The following is a 16,241-nucleotide window of genomic DNA, read 5'->3' on the forward strand; positions in this document are numbered from 1 at the left end:
GGCGCAAGCCTACGTTATGGATTTTCCAACTTATTGGCTTCATCCGAATCAGACACAAAAGTCAGTTAGATCAACGGATAGATCTTGATCTCTGTTGAGGTAGCTGTAGGGTGACGGTGTAGGGGATCATGACTTGCAAGTCATGTGAGATCTTACGTGGACTTACCTGCCGAAAACAACACGAGCTGCGGAACTAATCTCAAGTCCACTAATTAAAAAATTAATATTCATTAATTAAATTGCTTTTTACTATTAATATTTTGGTTGGCTAATAGAGGTGACACGTTACAGTTGAACTTTTTAGTTTTTGGTGGACATGAGGAATTTAAGGCAGCGATCTTGCGCACAAACAATTTTATGATCTTTTTCGTTTAAGGGCGTGGTAAGTTGAAGTCACATCCTGAATAACAACTTGAAACTAACAGTGGTTCCAAGGTAATTTTAACAGAAGTAGTCAATGGTTTTAGAGTGAGCAAGGAGCTTGAACAATTCAAGCTACGTCTGCCTCTTTTATAATAATCACTAGTGCACGACCCGTGCATCGCCCGGGTATGGCACAAAAATAATGAAAAACGTTAAATATATCATATATGTTAATTAAAACGGAAAGACATTAAATTAGTATTCAATTAATTTAAATAATAAATAATTATCCCTTGAATTCCATTATTAAATACAAAAAGAATAAATTTTATAGTGATGTAAATTATCTCTTTGTTTTTAAAATTTTTAACAATGGAATGATCAATCTGTTCAAAAAGTAAAGTAATGCCAACATTAACAATTATCCCTTTATAGGAACTTGCATCCTTTTCCATCTTGAAGAAGACCAACATTAACAATTCTTTGATAGTAAAGTAATGCAACTCAATAAGATGTCTGTCATTAGAAAGTCGAGCTTAGCACCACAAACGAAAAATAAACAAAGAAACACACATAGCAAGCAATGAAAAACTTGACCAAATGTAAATATAGAGGCCAAACATGTGTCCCATGCTTCCTTATGTTGCCTATTTATTGAATGGCTAATTCATTCCTTATTTTACATACAAACTGGCAAGATCTTCCAATGGATTCTAGCCAAAAAGATCGAATATTGTGACATCCATTGACTTCAAGATATGTAAGTTCCTTGCATCCGGTAGCAATTGCTTCCAAACCCTTGCGACTTAGTATTAGATTCCTTAACTTCTTGCATCCGTTATCCAATGGCAAACAAATTCCTGAAATTAACCATTATTCAAAGAAAGGAGATTACTAACTAAAGCAGGAAAATAATGATAGAATTCTTAGCAGAATTCAGAATTTAACAATTGGAGACATGAGGAAAAATTGTGCAATTGCATGCAACACTTAAGGGTCATGCAAATGGAGCTAAATAAACAATATAGTTAAGCTTATAACTAAATGTGCTTGAACACTATCAAAGCAGTATCAACATTATAAATAACATGTTAAATCATATAATGAATGGTTGCATGATGATAGTTGAGAGACACAAAGCATCATATGGTACATGCAACATGGTTAATAATTTAATAAAAAATAGCAGCATTCATTTACATATATGGTGCATTCTTTCTAATTTACAATTTTCGGGATCTGATTATTCTTGCTTATAGTTTCATTCTTGACTATCTGGTTAAAAACAAAACCAGAAAACTTGTTGTCTCCACTTCCTTTATATTTTCCATTAGAGTAATAACTAAGAATGCAAGTCAAAACATAGGGTAGAAAAAGGTACATTCCAAAATTCTAAAGAGAAGTGGTATATTAGCAATACAAAATTTCTGCCAAAGAGCATACATCTTGTGATGATGAAGCAGTGACTACATATTGTTTTTTGTTTTCCTGCAACTCATCTCTTTACCTAAACATCCATACAATTAGTGAGGCTCTTTCCCAAATCAAAATCAAGTCGCACCAAAAAAATTATCATCAACTACAAACCCAATCAATTAGTGAGACATTAAGTAATAAACCAAACTGAAAGTGTGACCCATAAACCTTACAATGACAAAAATAAAAAACCTATAAAATAGATAATAAATCATCAATAATTTACCTCATTAGCAAGCTTCAAATACAGTATACCCTTGTAAAAATTTCAGATTCATCTAATGCATTTGGTCTTCAATCCATGTCCCTGGAATTTTAAACACATTATATGAAACTAAAAGAAATGAATCATAAGATAGTACTTACAATAATAATAATAATAATAATAATAATTTTATTTTATTTACCCACAAAAAAAGAAAGATTAAATAAAACTAAGTGCTAGCATCCATGTAAAAAGCAGCTTCAGGTGAGTAATTTTGTATCAACAATAAATGATTATCTTTGGCTCTTTTGGAGCTTAGAAGAAGAACAAAAGGAACTCCCATTTTGAAGCAGAAGCGAGGTGGGCATTGTGCATACAAAAGCAGTTATACACCAAAATGCATTACGAACCATAAAGCTATCACAAACACTAACTGATGAGTGAGAAAGAGAGAGATAGAGAAAGTGACCTGAACAATGGAAAACTCCAAAATCCATTCACGCTTGAAAACGTAATGCAGACCAAAAGGTAGACCAATGAAGAAACCCTCAACTTTACCCTTCCAGTCACTCAAAACCCGTCACTGATTGCCCTAATGTAGTTGTGGATGCCGCAAAGAGCAAGAAAACTAACGAAACCCTGGCAGGGGCATTCCTTGCAAGGTCTAACTTGTGTGTAAAAACATGCTTGGGCAAGTATAGTTCCATATGTTTGACCCTAAAACTTGTTAATAGCCATGGATAATAACACACACCAGAGAGGAAGAGCCCTTTCCAATGACACTGTCACCAATTCAATGCTACATAATACCACAAAAGTCATGTAAAATTATAAATATACATTAATAGAGCGGTAGTCAAAATAATAATGATAATAAGAGAAATACAATTATGCACGTTCAAAAGAGCATAGAATATTATATATCACCTAAGCAAGTCTTTTGAGAACTTCATAGCTCTAAATCATTAAGAAATATGAATAGCTATTTTTCTAGAAAACAGGATGCACAATGCACACAATGCAAAATGGTTGATCTCTAAAAACTCTCATTATGTAGAATAATAGGTTCACATAAATGGAAGAGTCTAGGAAAGAACTATCTTAATTCTATAGGAACAGAGGCTTTCAAAAGAAAAATTGAAAAAATAGTTTAAATGCATATATTTGCCAAACATAAAATTTTCAAGATAAAAGTCACCATCTCAACAAAAATTAGCTGAAAAAATATAGCATGTGTAGTTAGAGCGTGAATATACAATAATGAAAGCTAAAGCAGCAAAAAAAAAGCTTCATGATTTTTTAAAAAAAAATAAATATTTACTCCAAAGTCCAAACCATAAATATTCAAACTTTGCACCAGCCAGATCCACCTCGTCGAACTAAAACATAACCACTGAAAGAAGAATATCAAATATTAATGTTGCAAAGCAATTGATACCTATCATTAATATAAAAGGAGACAAAGTGGATAAAAAAACGTATGGGAGAGAGAGCTTAATTTTTCTGAGTCCAAAATCATTAGGAATTGTGGTGCAGAATTCTCTATAGTAAACAAAGAACTCAATTAAGGAATGGCAATCCGATATTTTAAAGCAAAATTATATCCCTCAAATGAAAAAAATTAAGTCATAATATATAGGCAAATCAATACCCAACTCTTTGAAAAGCAAATAAGCAGGAGAAGGCACATGATTTCAACAAAAATGAAAAAGAAAAAAGAGCATAGAACACTAAGTACAACGGAAAAAAAAAAGTGCATAGAACATTAAGTACAACGAAATACTGAATCTTCTTACTCACGTAATTGCTCAGGGGCTCTTCTATCAGATTTATCAGTCACACAAGCAAGTTTTTTGAGAACTTCATAGTCCTAAATCATTTAAGAAATATAAATAGTTATTTTTCTAGAAAACAGGATGCACAGTGCCAGCAATGCAAAATGGTTGATCTCTAAACTCTCATTATGTAAAATAATAGGTTCTCATAAATTAAAGAGTTTAAGAAAGAACTATCTTAACTCTATAGGAACAGAGGCTTTCGAAAGAAAAATTGTAAAAATGGTTTAAGTGCATATATTTGCCAAATATATAATTTTTTTAAGATACAGAGACAAATTCACCATCTCAACAAACCATTATTCAAACTTTGCGCCAGCCAAATCTACCTCATCGAACTAAAACATAACCACTGAAAGAAGAATATCAAATCCACCTCTATCCAAGCAATTGATGGCAATGTTCTTACTATAGAAGCATTCAAATTGAAATAAAACTGGAAAAGGTAAAAGAGAACAAAATAAAACAGATCAAATTCAAAAAATAAATAAATAAATGTGAATTAAATGTATATTATAATAGCAGTCATCCACAAAACGGAAAGTTGAAAGTCCCATTGCTCTTTAGTAATTTGAAGAAAGAAACTGGTGGTTTATTCTTGGTAACTTAAGGTAAAGCTTCTTGATCATAGCTTGAACCCTGCTGAAATAACTAAATGACAAAAGAACAAACTAAAAAATACCAAAAAAGAACAAACCAACAAAAACCCCATAAATAAATGACAACTATCAGTAGATTAATTGGGAAAATAAATTACCACTTATTTGTGATTCCTTCTAATAGTTTTCTTAGTAGAATTCTTCATACCCATGGATCTTGTCTTCATATTGCACTATCGAGAAGCCTTTGCAGCTTTGCTGTCTGGTAACATACCCATTTTCATTGTTAGAAAGTTCTGGTTGTTAGAAATCAGATCCCAAATAATTTTAATAAAATCAACATATATCAAATGGAACCATCAAATAAACATTAAGCAAAAATATCTACCAAAATTCACTGAGAACCATGACCTCCACTATATTTGTGCTTGTACATAATGGGGTGAACCTGAAAAAAGAAAATAATGCAAATAAGAACATTTAAAAGAGAGAAACGGCAGAATCCAAACCCACCAATAATCTCTATTGTTAACACCATGACTCATACGACACTAAATGAGAAACCTCTTGTCTAGTAGATCCAATCAGTTCAAAGGATTCTAAATCCCAAATTTTAGTGTACTGTCTGCTGACCCCGCAATACAATTTGTGATATTCAAAAGCTTAAGAATAAACATCGAGACTTTCAATCTTTAGGCATCATGTCACAATTAAGTTAACCAAAATTAGAGGGAAAAAATATATGTATAAATGCCAAGTCCACACAAATACATATTATGCTTAGTATGAAAAAGTTAATTTGCGAGTGGTCCATACATTTGCACTTTCTACGTCGGTGATATATGTTTGGGGGACTGCATTGAAATAAAAAAATAAATTGGCTTCTTATTTAATTAGATCTGTATATAGAGAAGAGAAATTTGCCATATCTAGTAAAATATTTAGATAGTACATGTACTAATTTGCCATATCTAATAAGATATTTAGATAGTACATGTACTAAGATTGACAATAGTAGAATAATAAAGTAGTGAATACACCTTGAATTATGTACTTCTGCTGATAATGGATTTAGATACTGAAAGCACCCACCACTGTTAGTATAGAAAAAGTTTTCTTAAAAGAAAAAGAATTAACTAAAATAAGAAAACATACTAAGCTGAATTTAAGTCTTCAACTCTATTATCATTAATACTATATAAATTGATGTTCAATGCTTGGTTAACATATAAGTTGACTACATGTATAGGGTGCATCCCATATCTATCCTTAAACTCTAAGAAAACATAAAATTTGAATACAATCCTATGTAAATTTAGACTGTCATCTTTTAAAATAAATAGAATTTAATTAGATGGTAAATGAAGACTACCATCATGTTTATGCTTTGAAATCAGCGGACTCAAGTTGTTCCCCACTTCCCCCACCTTGTACACCAAACCAATTTATTTAAAAAAAATCACGATGGCTAAGATCACAATTTATTTCAATTGCAAGGAATATAACAAAGAGATCCTTCTTACATATTGGCATATTGCCATTGCTCACTCCCAAATACCGAACCAATCTCTGTATTTCTGCTGCATGCTCTGCTGCTTCAATACCCGTTTTTATATCAGACTCGGAAACTATCTCAAGCAAAGGTGCCTTGCTCTACTTAGATCAACCATTCAACCTACCATGAAATCACCAGAAACTTCAACACTCTTTTATCATGGATAGAGGTGGTTGAGCAAATTATGTGTGATCTAACCATGAAATAACTAAAGGTAGTCGAGGGATTGTCCAAATATAGATGTGTTAAAAAAATATGTAACTCAGTACAACAGATGCACAACAAATAAAAACAACATATTAAGCACTAACGTTAGAAATAACTAAAGTTCCAAAAAAGAAGAAAAAAGGATTACATGTAGATACCAAACTCCATGATCAAAGCTCAAAAGGAGATACCGAACCATGTTTCACAGACAGCTGATTTGATTTTGTTGTTTAATACTGCAGCTCCCAGTATTAGAGAGCGAGAGAAAGAGTGATGAGAAGAAAAAATTGGAAAACATGATTTGTGAGGATAATGAAAATGAACATATACAAATGATTTTTTTTTTCAAATTAATTTTCAATTCAAAATTTAAATTTTGAAATAATAAAATTTGTAGATTAAACAAATAATAATCATTTACATGATTTATCTAATTAATTAATTAAAACAAAAAAAATAATAACCATGAACGCCGATTAGATCTCACGGCTCTGTTCTGCTGTGCTTTCGGCTTTCATAGTCTCACTGCATGTGCTCTCTATGAACGCCACTTAGTACTTTCCAGCTATATGCTTTCTTCCGCCGCTTCCTCCTCCGTATCCATCACCACACATGGATAGTTACCACGAACTCCACCACACCCACTGCGACCACCACGTCATACCATCGTCCACCACCACAGCAATCGGCACCTCATCCACCGCCGTAACCCTACCACCACCGCTGGCGTTGCCTCCACCGCGATGACTCCCCTGAAGTTTGGAGCCACCAGGTACAATGACATCCTCTGCCTTGGTGAGTACATGAACTTTATAACCTCCATCTCCAACTTAGATTAGGAACAGGAAGAAGAAACGAACGGAAGAAGGGAAGAAAAAAAAAGAGGAGGAACTGACGATGAAGGAGAAGAATCAAAGAAGAAGAGGAGGAAGAGAGAAAAATGAAACAGAGAATGGAGAACATACATGATGGAAAATTGGGAATGAATTCCTTTTTTAATTGATTTTGAATTCGAAATTTGAAATTTCAGGGAGCTTGTACATGTAAAGTAGGCACGATGTTCAAAAGAGTAGTGGAATGCGGATAATTTGATCATGGGGTATTATTGTAATAAAGATCATAAATAAAAAAATTTGAAAAAATCTAGAGGATGCCACGTAGGAATTTCACTACTGAATAAACCTTCTTTTAAAGGATTGTTATACGATATCTTCTTAATAGACAAACGGATTCTCTTTATTTGTTGATTAAAAGAATTCAAATACATAATTAACTAATAACAACTATATTTTTATATAAATCAACTTAAATTGATCGAGTGATCAATTCACTTGTTTGCATAAACAAATATCAAAAGTTTAAATCCTCTCTTATATAATTCAAACCTGTAACGAATTAATTTTAAGACGGTCAAACTAAGAAATACTGTAAACAACAAAAAAATTATATTTTTATGCAAGTGTTAAGCATATTTGATGTATAAATAATATTTTTCTAAACCAAGAATAGCCATCTTGTGATGCATCTTAATTATAACTGGCCCACACAAGCCAAAAATGTTCGAACCCCGGCATTTCAGGACCAAGTTTCATTCGCCTAGCTCAGTGGACTTGAGTTCACTCTCACTGGCTATTAAGTATTTCTCGGGAATTCTCAAATCTAATCTGTCGCTATGGAATCAAATGAAATGAATAGTGATGACTGATGAGGAATCGCCGCAAAAAATAAAAATAACGCATCTTAATATCTTATTGTAAAAAATAATAATGCCGAAAGAACAGTAAGTAAATACATCAACAATTAAGCCTTGTTCCATTTGTATATTCCACTAGATGGATAGAGTGAATACTATGAATGTTCATTTATCAAAAGAAAAGGACAAAAAGAAAACTATGAATGTTCATCTGATTTAGGCATTATTATTTGAGACGATACCAGTACAGAAGTATCCTTGGGATCTTTCTTATAACATGCGTCTAAAATGTCATCCTCCAAGATACGATATTTTTATGAGGGTAATGCTTGAGGAAGCTTCTGATGAGGGCCACTTGATAATGCGTCTTCTTTTGTCTACTATAGGGCCTTCAGCATCACAATGTCTTCTGATTAGGATCAGTTTTGGAGAGCTCACTGTACATATCAGATATTGCTTTTGCAAAGTACTCCTTCGCTTGAGGTCTCTTAATCTGAGAAAATTCAGAGGCAAATTAGTTAGGCATCATTTATTGTCACAAACAAAATGTTTGAAGCTTGCTGAAATGACAATCAGGAAATCTCAGAGACTTCAACACTTGCCTTGAATGTAGGAGTCAGCAGATCGTTCTCCATTGTGAATGGTTCAGGCACCAAAGTCACAGCTTTTACAAATTCAAAACCTCTAAGCTGAAAGGCATCAAATTAAGATAGTAATATTTAATATTATTAACAATGGGGTGTATTAAACAAGTAACGTAACCTTAACAAAACATTTAGTAACATACTTGAGCTTCTTGTCCGACAGCATCCATGTCCGCCAAGACAGCAGCCCTCGCTCTTGGATCATTACAAAGTTGTGATATATCATTATACTGCAACCAAGCCAATAAAACCACATTATCATAAGATATTGCATTTTAAAATCAGCATGCAGTGATACAAAAATTAAAAGGAACTATAGTAAATTTCATGGAAGGATCCTTGCTTCTTGTTCTCAAAACAACACACGCTGGCAACATAGCATTAACTACCATTTTTTCAGAAAAATAAGGCCTCCCTATACAAGGATAGGCACGGGCATAATAACCATCCCAAATTTTAAACCTTAGAAAGTATAGTTAGTTGCATGGTTTTGAGAGAGGGGATATCAAGAGGAAGTCACTGAAGAGGTTTTATCTGCTACGTATGATATCTGCGAAAGAAAATATCCATCCATCTCATAAGATTCAATTCTCAAACTGAATAACTGTGCTTGGTCTCCCAACTATAACATTAACAGCTTGCTAAATAGAGGACAAGAACACAGTCAACAGCCAGCATGATTCATGAACTGTGAAAAATTGCACAATGCATGCAAAACAGGGTTATCAATTCCTCTTCAAAGTTCAGATATCGAAAGTTCGTTTTCTAGGAAAAGATTAAAGTACCGTGATGCCTTCCGAAGCAGCCCATGCTTTCAATACATCAGGATCCACCGCGACAACAGCTACCAAAGAAGAGTTTAGGCTATCACCTACAAAAGGAAAAAGAAGCATCGTGAAGGAAAGGAGAAAATAAGACAGCAAAAGAGGACTACGCATGTGTGCTTGTCGAATTTGTATGACAATTCCCCTACCATATACAAAGCACTGAGCAACAAACTTGCATTTGACATATACGTTTTCAATCTTCTCTGGTGCAATGTACTCGCCTTGTGCCAACTTAAAGATATTCTTCTTCCTACATAGAAATGCAAGGTTTTTATTTGCATGGTTAACAAACTTAACAAATGTAAATCAGGAAAGAGTTGCCAATTTTAGGACATATTGGACAAAAACTGAAGATAGCATGTTTGCACCAAGATTATTATTGAAGCCTACTTATAGAACAGAAAATACTTGTGCCAAGGAATTTAACAGGTCAGCACCATAAATTTACCCATTATGCCTGGAATGATAATACCTCACCTATCAATAATTTTGAGACGACCTCCAGGTAACCATGTCCCAATATCTCCAGTATGGAGCCACCCCTCTTCATCAATGACTTCCCTCCTGATCAATTTGATCCAATATGAGGTATCTTTCAGATAGAATAAATAAAATTTGACTCATAAGAACCACAGAACAGGAAAGGGAGTTACGTCTGAGCTTCATCTTTGTAATAACCTTGAAAAATAATTGGACCCCTAACACAAATTTCACCACGCGGATAGGGCTGATCATCAGATGTATAGTTCATTTCTGGCACATCCACCAGTTTTACCTCTGAAACAAAAAGAACAAACTCTTAGCACTTGGCATGGCACTTCAAGCAACAGCCAACATAAACTTAACATTTATGAACTAGATGACTTCAATTTTTATTCTTTTGAACTGGCAGTGGGCAGGGAGCTCTCAAATCCCAATCATGAAACTCATCATTTACTCACCACAGGCTGGATTGGGAGATCCAACATGACCACCAAGGTTGTCGCCTTCATCAATGCAGCTTATAACACAAGAAGTCTCAGTCATTCCATATCCTTCAGTCACCCGACCACCAAAGCAACTGTGAAGTAGTTGTGAAAGACCATTGGACTAGGAATTTTTTTTTAAATGATAAAAATAAAAGAAATGAAGGATAATCCTCTGTAGCAATGCATACCGATTTTATACAAGAACTTACATCTTTAGAAACTCCATGATATCAGGTGATAAAGGTGAGGCACCCGATACCATAAGGCGAACTCGTCCTCCAAGCTTTGCCTTTATCTTGTTGAAAACTAATCTGTCCCACATTGGAGAAGGGTTCTTACCTGAAACAGATGGAATTTGAAAGTAAGGTTTTTTCCCCACCTCTCGGTAGAACAAAAACGGCTACACAAATAAAGACCCATAAGACATCTGCTTCCAGGGGTTCAGTTCGAGAGAGGGACGAATTATTAGGATCAATCTTAAGAACATGATGGGAATCAATTACGTAATATAATAAACACATGAGGAAAAATAACTATATAAATGCATACTATACAAAATAAGGTTTACATAATGAACTTTACCATTCAATAATGCTTGCCTTTTAGCATTATATGCAGCATTAAATAGCCTCTCCCTCAGAACACCAGATGTTTTAACAGCATTAAGAATACTACAGCAAAACCGTTCAAGTGAATATCATTAAGTCACAATGAATACACCAAAAGCCTGTGAACAGTTTAAAAACTACAGTTTGATACTCTACCCAGCATATATTCTATTATACAACCGAGGGACACTGCAGAAGATAGTAGGCCTGAGAGCAGCTAGATCATCCATTAGTTTCAAATTATCCTGCATGATACAGATACGTGAGTCAGGTAATGAGCGGAAAAGAAAAAAAGAAAGTTGGCTAATGTAACTTCCTCCACCACCTCACCCCTCAGTCCCCCCCCCCCCCCCTTCTCTATTATATCTATCTATCTATCTATCTATCTTTTTAAAAGTAATAAATAAAGAAAAATCTAGCATCTACCGAAACCATAGGGCCTTTGGTTTACAAATATCAAATAGTTACATTATAGTGTAGACAAAACAAACAATCCTCACCGCACCAAGAGGAGTCAACTACTTGGAAAAATTAATGTCACTGGCCTTTCAAGATTCAAAAACCAAACTTTTTAGTAAGATGGTAGAACCATTTAGAACAATATCTTTCTTTTTTCAGGTTTCATGGATCTTCTACCCATTTCAGTTGAACTCAAAGAGTGTTATTCATGCAAAATTCATTTAGAATGGCATAACATCTCACTAAGTGTAGTGTGAATAAGTCGGTAAAACATAAGCAAAATGAAAGGCAGGGAATTTGTTCAAGATTCATACCCCCTGGTAGAATCCCACTGCAATGCCAAAATGTACTATCATGACTTGGTTTGTCCGCTCATAAATGTGTGCTAAAGGGAGATATGATATATAACTGAAAATAAAAAGGAATCCAGAGCAAGAACATTTAGAATATTTTATGAGCCAAAATATGACAATAACTACTGTACAATATGAGGTAGGCATTCAAAATGAACTCACACATCAGAAGGGCCAAATTTTTCATCCATAGTGGTCCCAGCAACATTTGCAATGAAGTTTGCATGGGTCAAGACAGCCCCCTGAAGAGAATCCGTTTAGCAGAAAGATAAATGAAGAATGTTCTATAAAGTGACCAGGAAAGCATTTCATGCACACATCATCTACCATAAACAAAAAATAGTAATTTGGCAAGAATCTACTCACCTTTGGGGTTCCAGTTGTACCACTTGTATAGCAAATAGTTGCAACATCATCAGGTTTTGGTGGGCTAAAGGGCTGAAGATTACTGCTTCCCTACATCCAAGGCAGAAAAAGGCAAGTGGTAACAAGTACTTAGCAATGAAATCATAAATGATGCTTCTTGAATAAATAAAATTATAAATCATTAGCAACTACAGATGGTGGTAAGAAACTACAATCACCATGTTAGTGCAAAGAAAAAATAGTAAAAAGAAATATTTTGTGTTTCTTTTATAAAATAAAAAATAATAAAAAGAAAAGGATTGTGTGGTGGGTAGGTAAATTAAGAGAGAGAAAGCAAGACCAGAACATAAGTGACACTTCCTAATTACTCCATAGAAGCAAATGGTAGACGACGAAGTATTAACTCTAGATAATCATATTCTTGGACCCAAAAAAAAAAAAAGTTACCTGATTTAGTAGATTTGAATATGTTACAACCTGAACTCCAGTTGATGATGGAAGTGATGGAATATGACCATCGATGCCTCCAACTACCTGCATAATAATTGATCATCATGGATAAACAATGCAGATTTAATTTAACAGAAAAATTAATCGTATATAATACCTACCACAATTAGTCGTACACTTGGAATCTCTGACAAGAAGCTCAGCAACTGCAAGGTGGGGTGACAAATACTTAAGTTTCACAAGAGAAAACTTATGGTAAAATACAATTGACAAGCACAGCAAAAAACACATACTTTACTAAGTTGAAGGTCACAATACATACCGAATTTAATGTTTGAGACACACAAAATATTACTTGCACAGCAGCATGATTAACAATATATCTGACAGCATCAGGACCTATCAAGCAAAAAATTCATTGCTGTTATATATGAAGATTAATCCAAGGTCATTATGAAAGAAATAATGCTGCCTAATAGATAGAATCAACAAACCAAGAGTATCATATAAAGGCACTGATATGTATGAATATGCAGCGCAAGCATGGTCAACAATGAGCCACTCCGGTCTATTAATAAAGTATATGCCAACGCAAGCTCCCTGGAAATGCACGTACCAGTGGTTAGGTAATAATATATGCCAAGTATTGAAATAAATAATTGAGGTTCATGACTATATTATAGAATTAACCTTTGGAATTCCATAATAAATCAAACCAGAGCCTATAGCTGACCGTGCAGTACCTGCTTCTCCAAAAGTCATCCACTTGTACCTTGACAATGGAATAAGAGTGGAAATGATGAGAAGTTCATAAATAAGTTTTATTATAAAAGAAAAGAAGGACAAGAAAGCATAATGGATAAATAATTGAGCTGCTTACTCCCCAACTGTTCCATCAACACGGTTTCGGGTTCCCAGATACTTATAGTCTCGAAAAGTGTCAACTGAACGCCTATGATTGAACATTTCGATAAAATATAAATCAATGTCTTAGGCATACAAAAACATATTCCCCTTAAAGTATTGTCCATTAGTAGCACTCATCCAGCAAATGGAGTTGAAATTGAAATTTGCAGAGGAAAAAAAAAAGGAGTAATTCTCACACGAAATTATCATGCAGTGTACCAATTTCAGGATGATCAGGGAATCTGCTCACTAGCTTGAGAGGAGAACGTGAGGATCTGCACCCCAAATAGAAAACAAAAGAAAAGAGAATAAAAAGAATCTGAATAATGGTTCAGAATGATTTAGATTAAAGTAGACCAAGTGCATTGGAAGGGGTATACCTATACACATTCCACTTTCCTGTCCGCAATTTCTCTGGTAATACAACACTGTACCCCTGTTCTGCTCCCAAGTAAAGATTAGAACTAGTAACATTAACAATATGGTTGACAAAGAACATAGTAGCATAGCAAGATAGTATAATAACACTAACAAGCCATGCAAATGAAAGACTAATTTGAAGAAATGGATATAAAAGTTTCATAGTTCTGACAAAAGTCCTACAAAGATCAGTATTATTAATGTAATCCACTTTGAGTAACATGATCAAAGCAACAATGATCATATAATTAGTCAGCTCTGCCCTGTCTCAAGTCATAGTTCATACAATTAATAAATGACAGCAAGTGGTTAGCAATTCGAGTATTGGCTCCTGTGATTGTCACCAATAGAAGGTAAATGGATCCAAATAAAGTTCAGAAGAAACATAGACGGAGAAAAATGTTCAATACTATTCATTATCTTCTTTGACTATTTGGTTCATTAACAACACCAAGCAGGAAATTCAGATTCAAAATCATAAATAAGCTATAATACAGAGGTACACCAGAATTCCAAACAGAATTCAGAACTCTACCAATTTCTAGTATCACTAAACAGTGAATTGTCATTTCACCGAAAATATTTCTGGAAAGAAAGAAAAAAAATTCCCACTGAAGCCAGCAAGACCAAGTCAACAACACACTGAATTGCCCATATTCTCTGTGTATTCAATGAAGAAGCGCAAATCATATTCATCAATAAAGGGGAAATAAATGATAAAAATAATTCAGAGCTGGATCTCCCATTTATAGTTTTGCACTACCCTTGGCCGCAACTAATTTTCCACTGCAACAATCATCACAAAGAGAAACTCATAGAGAAAGACAGAGAGAGCGAGAGAAGGGTTGTACCAGAGAAGAACTCGCCGGCGGTGGGGTTCTGACGGAGGTGGGCGGTGGGAGAATCCGCGGCGGAGACTAGGTGACCGTGGATGGCTTTGAGACGACGTTGAGCAGGAGCTGAATCCATTAACGCGAAAGCTTAAACTCAGAGCTTAGACACAAAGGAGAAGAGAACGACTCTATTTTTTTTTCTTTTTTTTTTTTCCTTCTTCTTCTTATTGCGTTTTTTTTTCCTCAGAAAAATGAATAAAAACTATATAATGGAAAAGAAAATGATAGAAATGTAAGGAGCGTGGCACGCAAAGCGAGGATACTGATGATCCGGATTTTTTTTTTTTTTGGAATAATGATCCGGATATGGTTAAGATGATGATTGCGTCCTATTTCGAACATGCATTTTCACATTATTTTTATATTAATACTTTATTATTAGGTGGATTGGATTGATGAATATGTCGTCAGTCACTTTCCCGTGACAATTAATACGAATTATAAGCTCTTGAACTTTTCTAATTTCTAAAAGCCTAGAAAGATATTCCTTCCTTTTTGCTAAGTAATTTTTAATTCTTGCATAGCTCTTTTCCATATTGGATGAGGAGACTATCAACACACTATTATTATTCAATTTATTTTTTTCTCTTTTTGTTAATGTCTGCGTCCGTGACTGTGACATTTTGTATTGATCGGAAACGAGATAAAATGGTCATGTTTAAAGCTAATTCCAAAGTCTAAAAATATCTGCCGGCAATGGCATATGCAGAAAAAATACAAGTGAATATGTCTCCGTCCTTCTTGTCATGGCGTGAGTTGCCTCACAGACACGAGATTGCTTCATGGGATCCGGAGACACTTTCATGTTGTGCATTAAATACTTCAGTAGATGGCCTATGTTTCTGCTACCACTTCCTTTGATTTCCAAATCATTCATCATTCTTCATGCTTTATATTAATATAAGTAATAAAACTTGAAATAGACAAAAGGATAAAAAAATAGTGTTAGTTGGAATGTCATTATTCATTAAGTTGATAGAAAATAATTTTTTTTAATGAAAAAAATATTTTTTTTGTTATTTTTTAACGTATTTAATAAATTTTTAATAATAAAAAAATTAAAAATAAAAATACTAAAAAAATTTTAAAAAAAACACATTTTTAAAAAAATTACCATTTACATTTTTTTAAAAGATTTTTTTTAAAAAAATTCATATAATAAATAAATAAGCAAAATACTTTTATATTATTATATCTAAATATAATTGATAGATAAAAAAAATCTTTTGTATAAAATATTTAAATATAAAATTATTTTTACTTTTTTTAATTATTTTAAAAAATATAATTTGAAAAAAAATTATTATTAGAACTTCATCAAACAAGCTCAAAGAATAATTTAATTGCGTACATTCTTTATATTAAAACATAGAAAATAATGCTACCTATATATACAAAACAGGGAGCTTTCTTA

At 33.6% G+C, this 16,241-nt stretch overlaps 1 protein-coding gene and 2 long non-coding RNA genes across 6 annotated transcripts; all 3 read right to left on the bottom strand.

Moving 5' to 3' along the window:
* Positions 1-825: 825 nt before the first annotated feature.
* LOC130983244 (uncharacterized) lies at positions 826-2,818 on the bottom strand. The gene is made up of 3 exons (XR_009087284.1): positions 2,514-2,818; positions 2,066-2,146; positions 826-1,223 (listed from the first exon to the last, which is right to left on the bottom strand). It is a non-coding gene; the product is annotated as an uncharacterized LOC130983244 (long non-coding RNA).
* Positions 2,819-2,848: 30 nt separating this feature from the next.
* LOC130983245 (uncharacterized) lies at positions 2,849-7,384 on the bottom strand. Of its 3 annotated transcripts, none has more exons than XR_009087286.1 (5): positions 6,705-7,384; positions 6,389-6,476; positions 6,002-6,153; positions 4,867-4,926; positions 2,849-4,740 (listed from the first exon to the last, which is right to left on the bottom strand). It is a non-coding gene; the product is annotated as an uncharacterized LOC130983245 (long non-coding RNA). The 3 variants fall into 3 exon arrangements; XR_009087287.1 differs by lacking the exon at positions 6,389-6,476 and having other exon boundaries at positions 2,849-3,914; positions 4,637-4,740; positions 6,705-7,373; XR_009087285.1 differs by lacking the exon at positions 6,389-6,476 and having other exon boundaries at positions 6,705-7,367.
* Positions 7,385-7,965: 581 nt separating this feature from the next.
* LOC130981698 (long chain acyl-CoA synthetase 6, peroxisomal) lies at positions 7,966-15,040 on the bottom strand. 2 transcript variants are annotated; one of them, XM_057905341.1, is made up of 23 exons: positions 14,786-15,040; positions 13,895-13,955; positions 13,712-13,789; positions 13,489-13,560; positions 13,299-13,380; positions 13,103-13,208; positions 12,931-13,007; positions 12,766-12,814; positions 12,606-12,688; positions 12,159-12,248; positions 11,955-12,034; positions 11,754-11,847; positions 11,137-11,225; positions 10,955-11,043; positions 10,582-10,711; positions 10,346-10,464; positions 10,058-10,181; positions 9,882-9,968; positions 9,551-9,654; positions 9,363-9,448; positions 8,721-8,807; positions 8,536-8,622; positions 7,966-8,426 (listed from the first exon to the last, which is right to left on the bottom strand). In XM_057905341.1, the coding sequence occupies exons 1-23, from the start codon at positions 14,901-14,903 to the stop codon at positions 8,331-8,333; spliced, it is 2,088 nt and encodes a 695-aa protein (XP_057761324.1). In that variant the 5' UTR covers positions 14,904-15,040; the 3' UTR covers positions 7,966-8,330. The 2 variants fall into 2 exon arrangements, with proteins under 2 accessions (XP_057761324.1, XP_057761325.1); XM_057905342.1 differs by having other exon boundaries at positions 13,489-13,552; positions 14,786-14,955.
* Between the last annotated feature and the right edge of the window lie 1,201 nt (positions 15,041-16,241).

The sequence above is a fragment of the Arachis stenosperma genome, chromosome 5, assembly GCF_014773155.1.
Source record: "Arachis stenosperma cultivar V10309 chromosome 5, arast.V10309.gnm1.PFL2, whole genome shotgun sequence".
Taxonomy (NCBI): domain Eukaryota; kingdom Viridiplantae; phylum Streptophyta; class Magnoliopsida; order Fabales; family Fabaceae; genus Arachis; species Arachis stenosperma.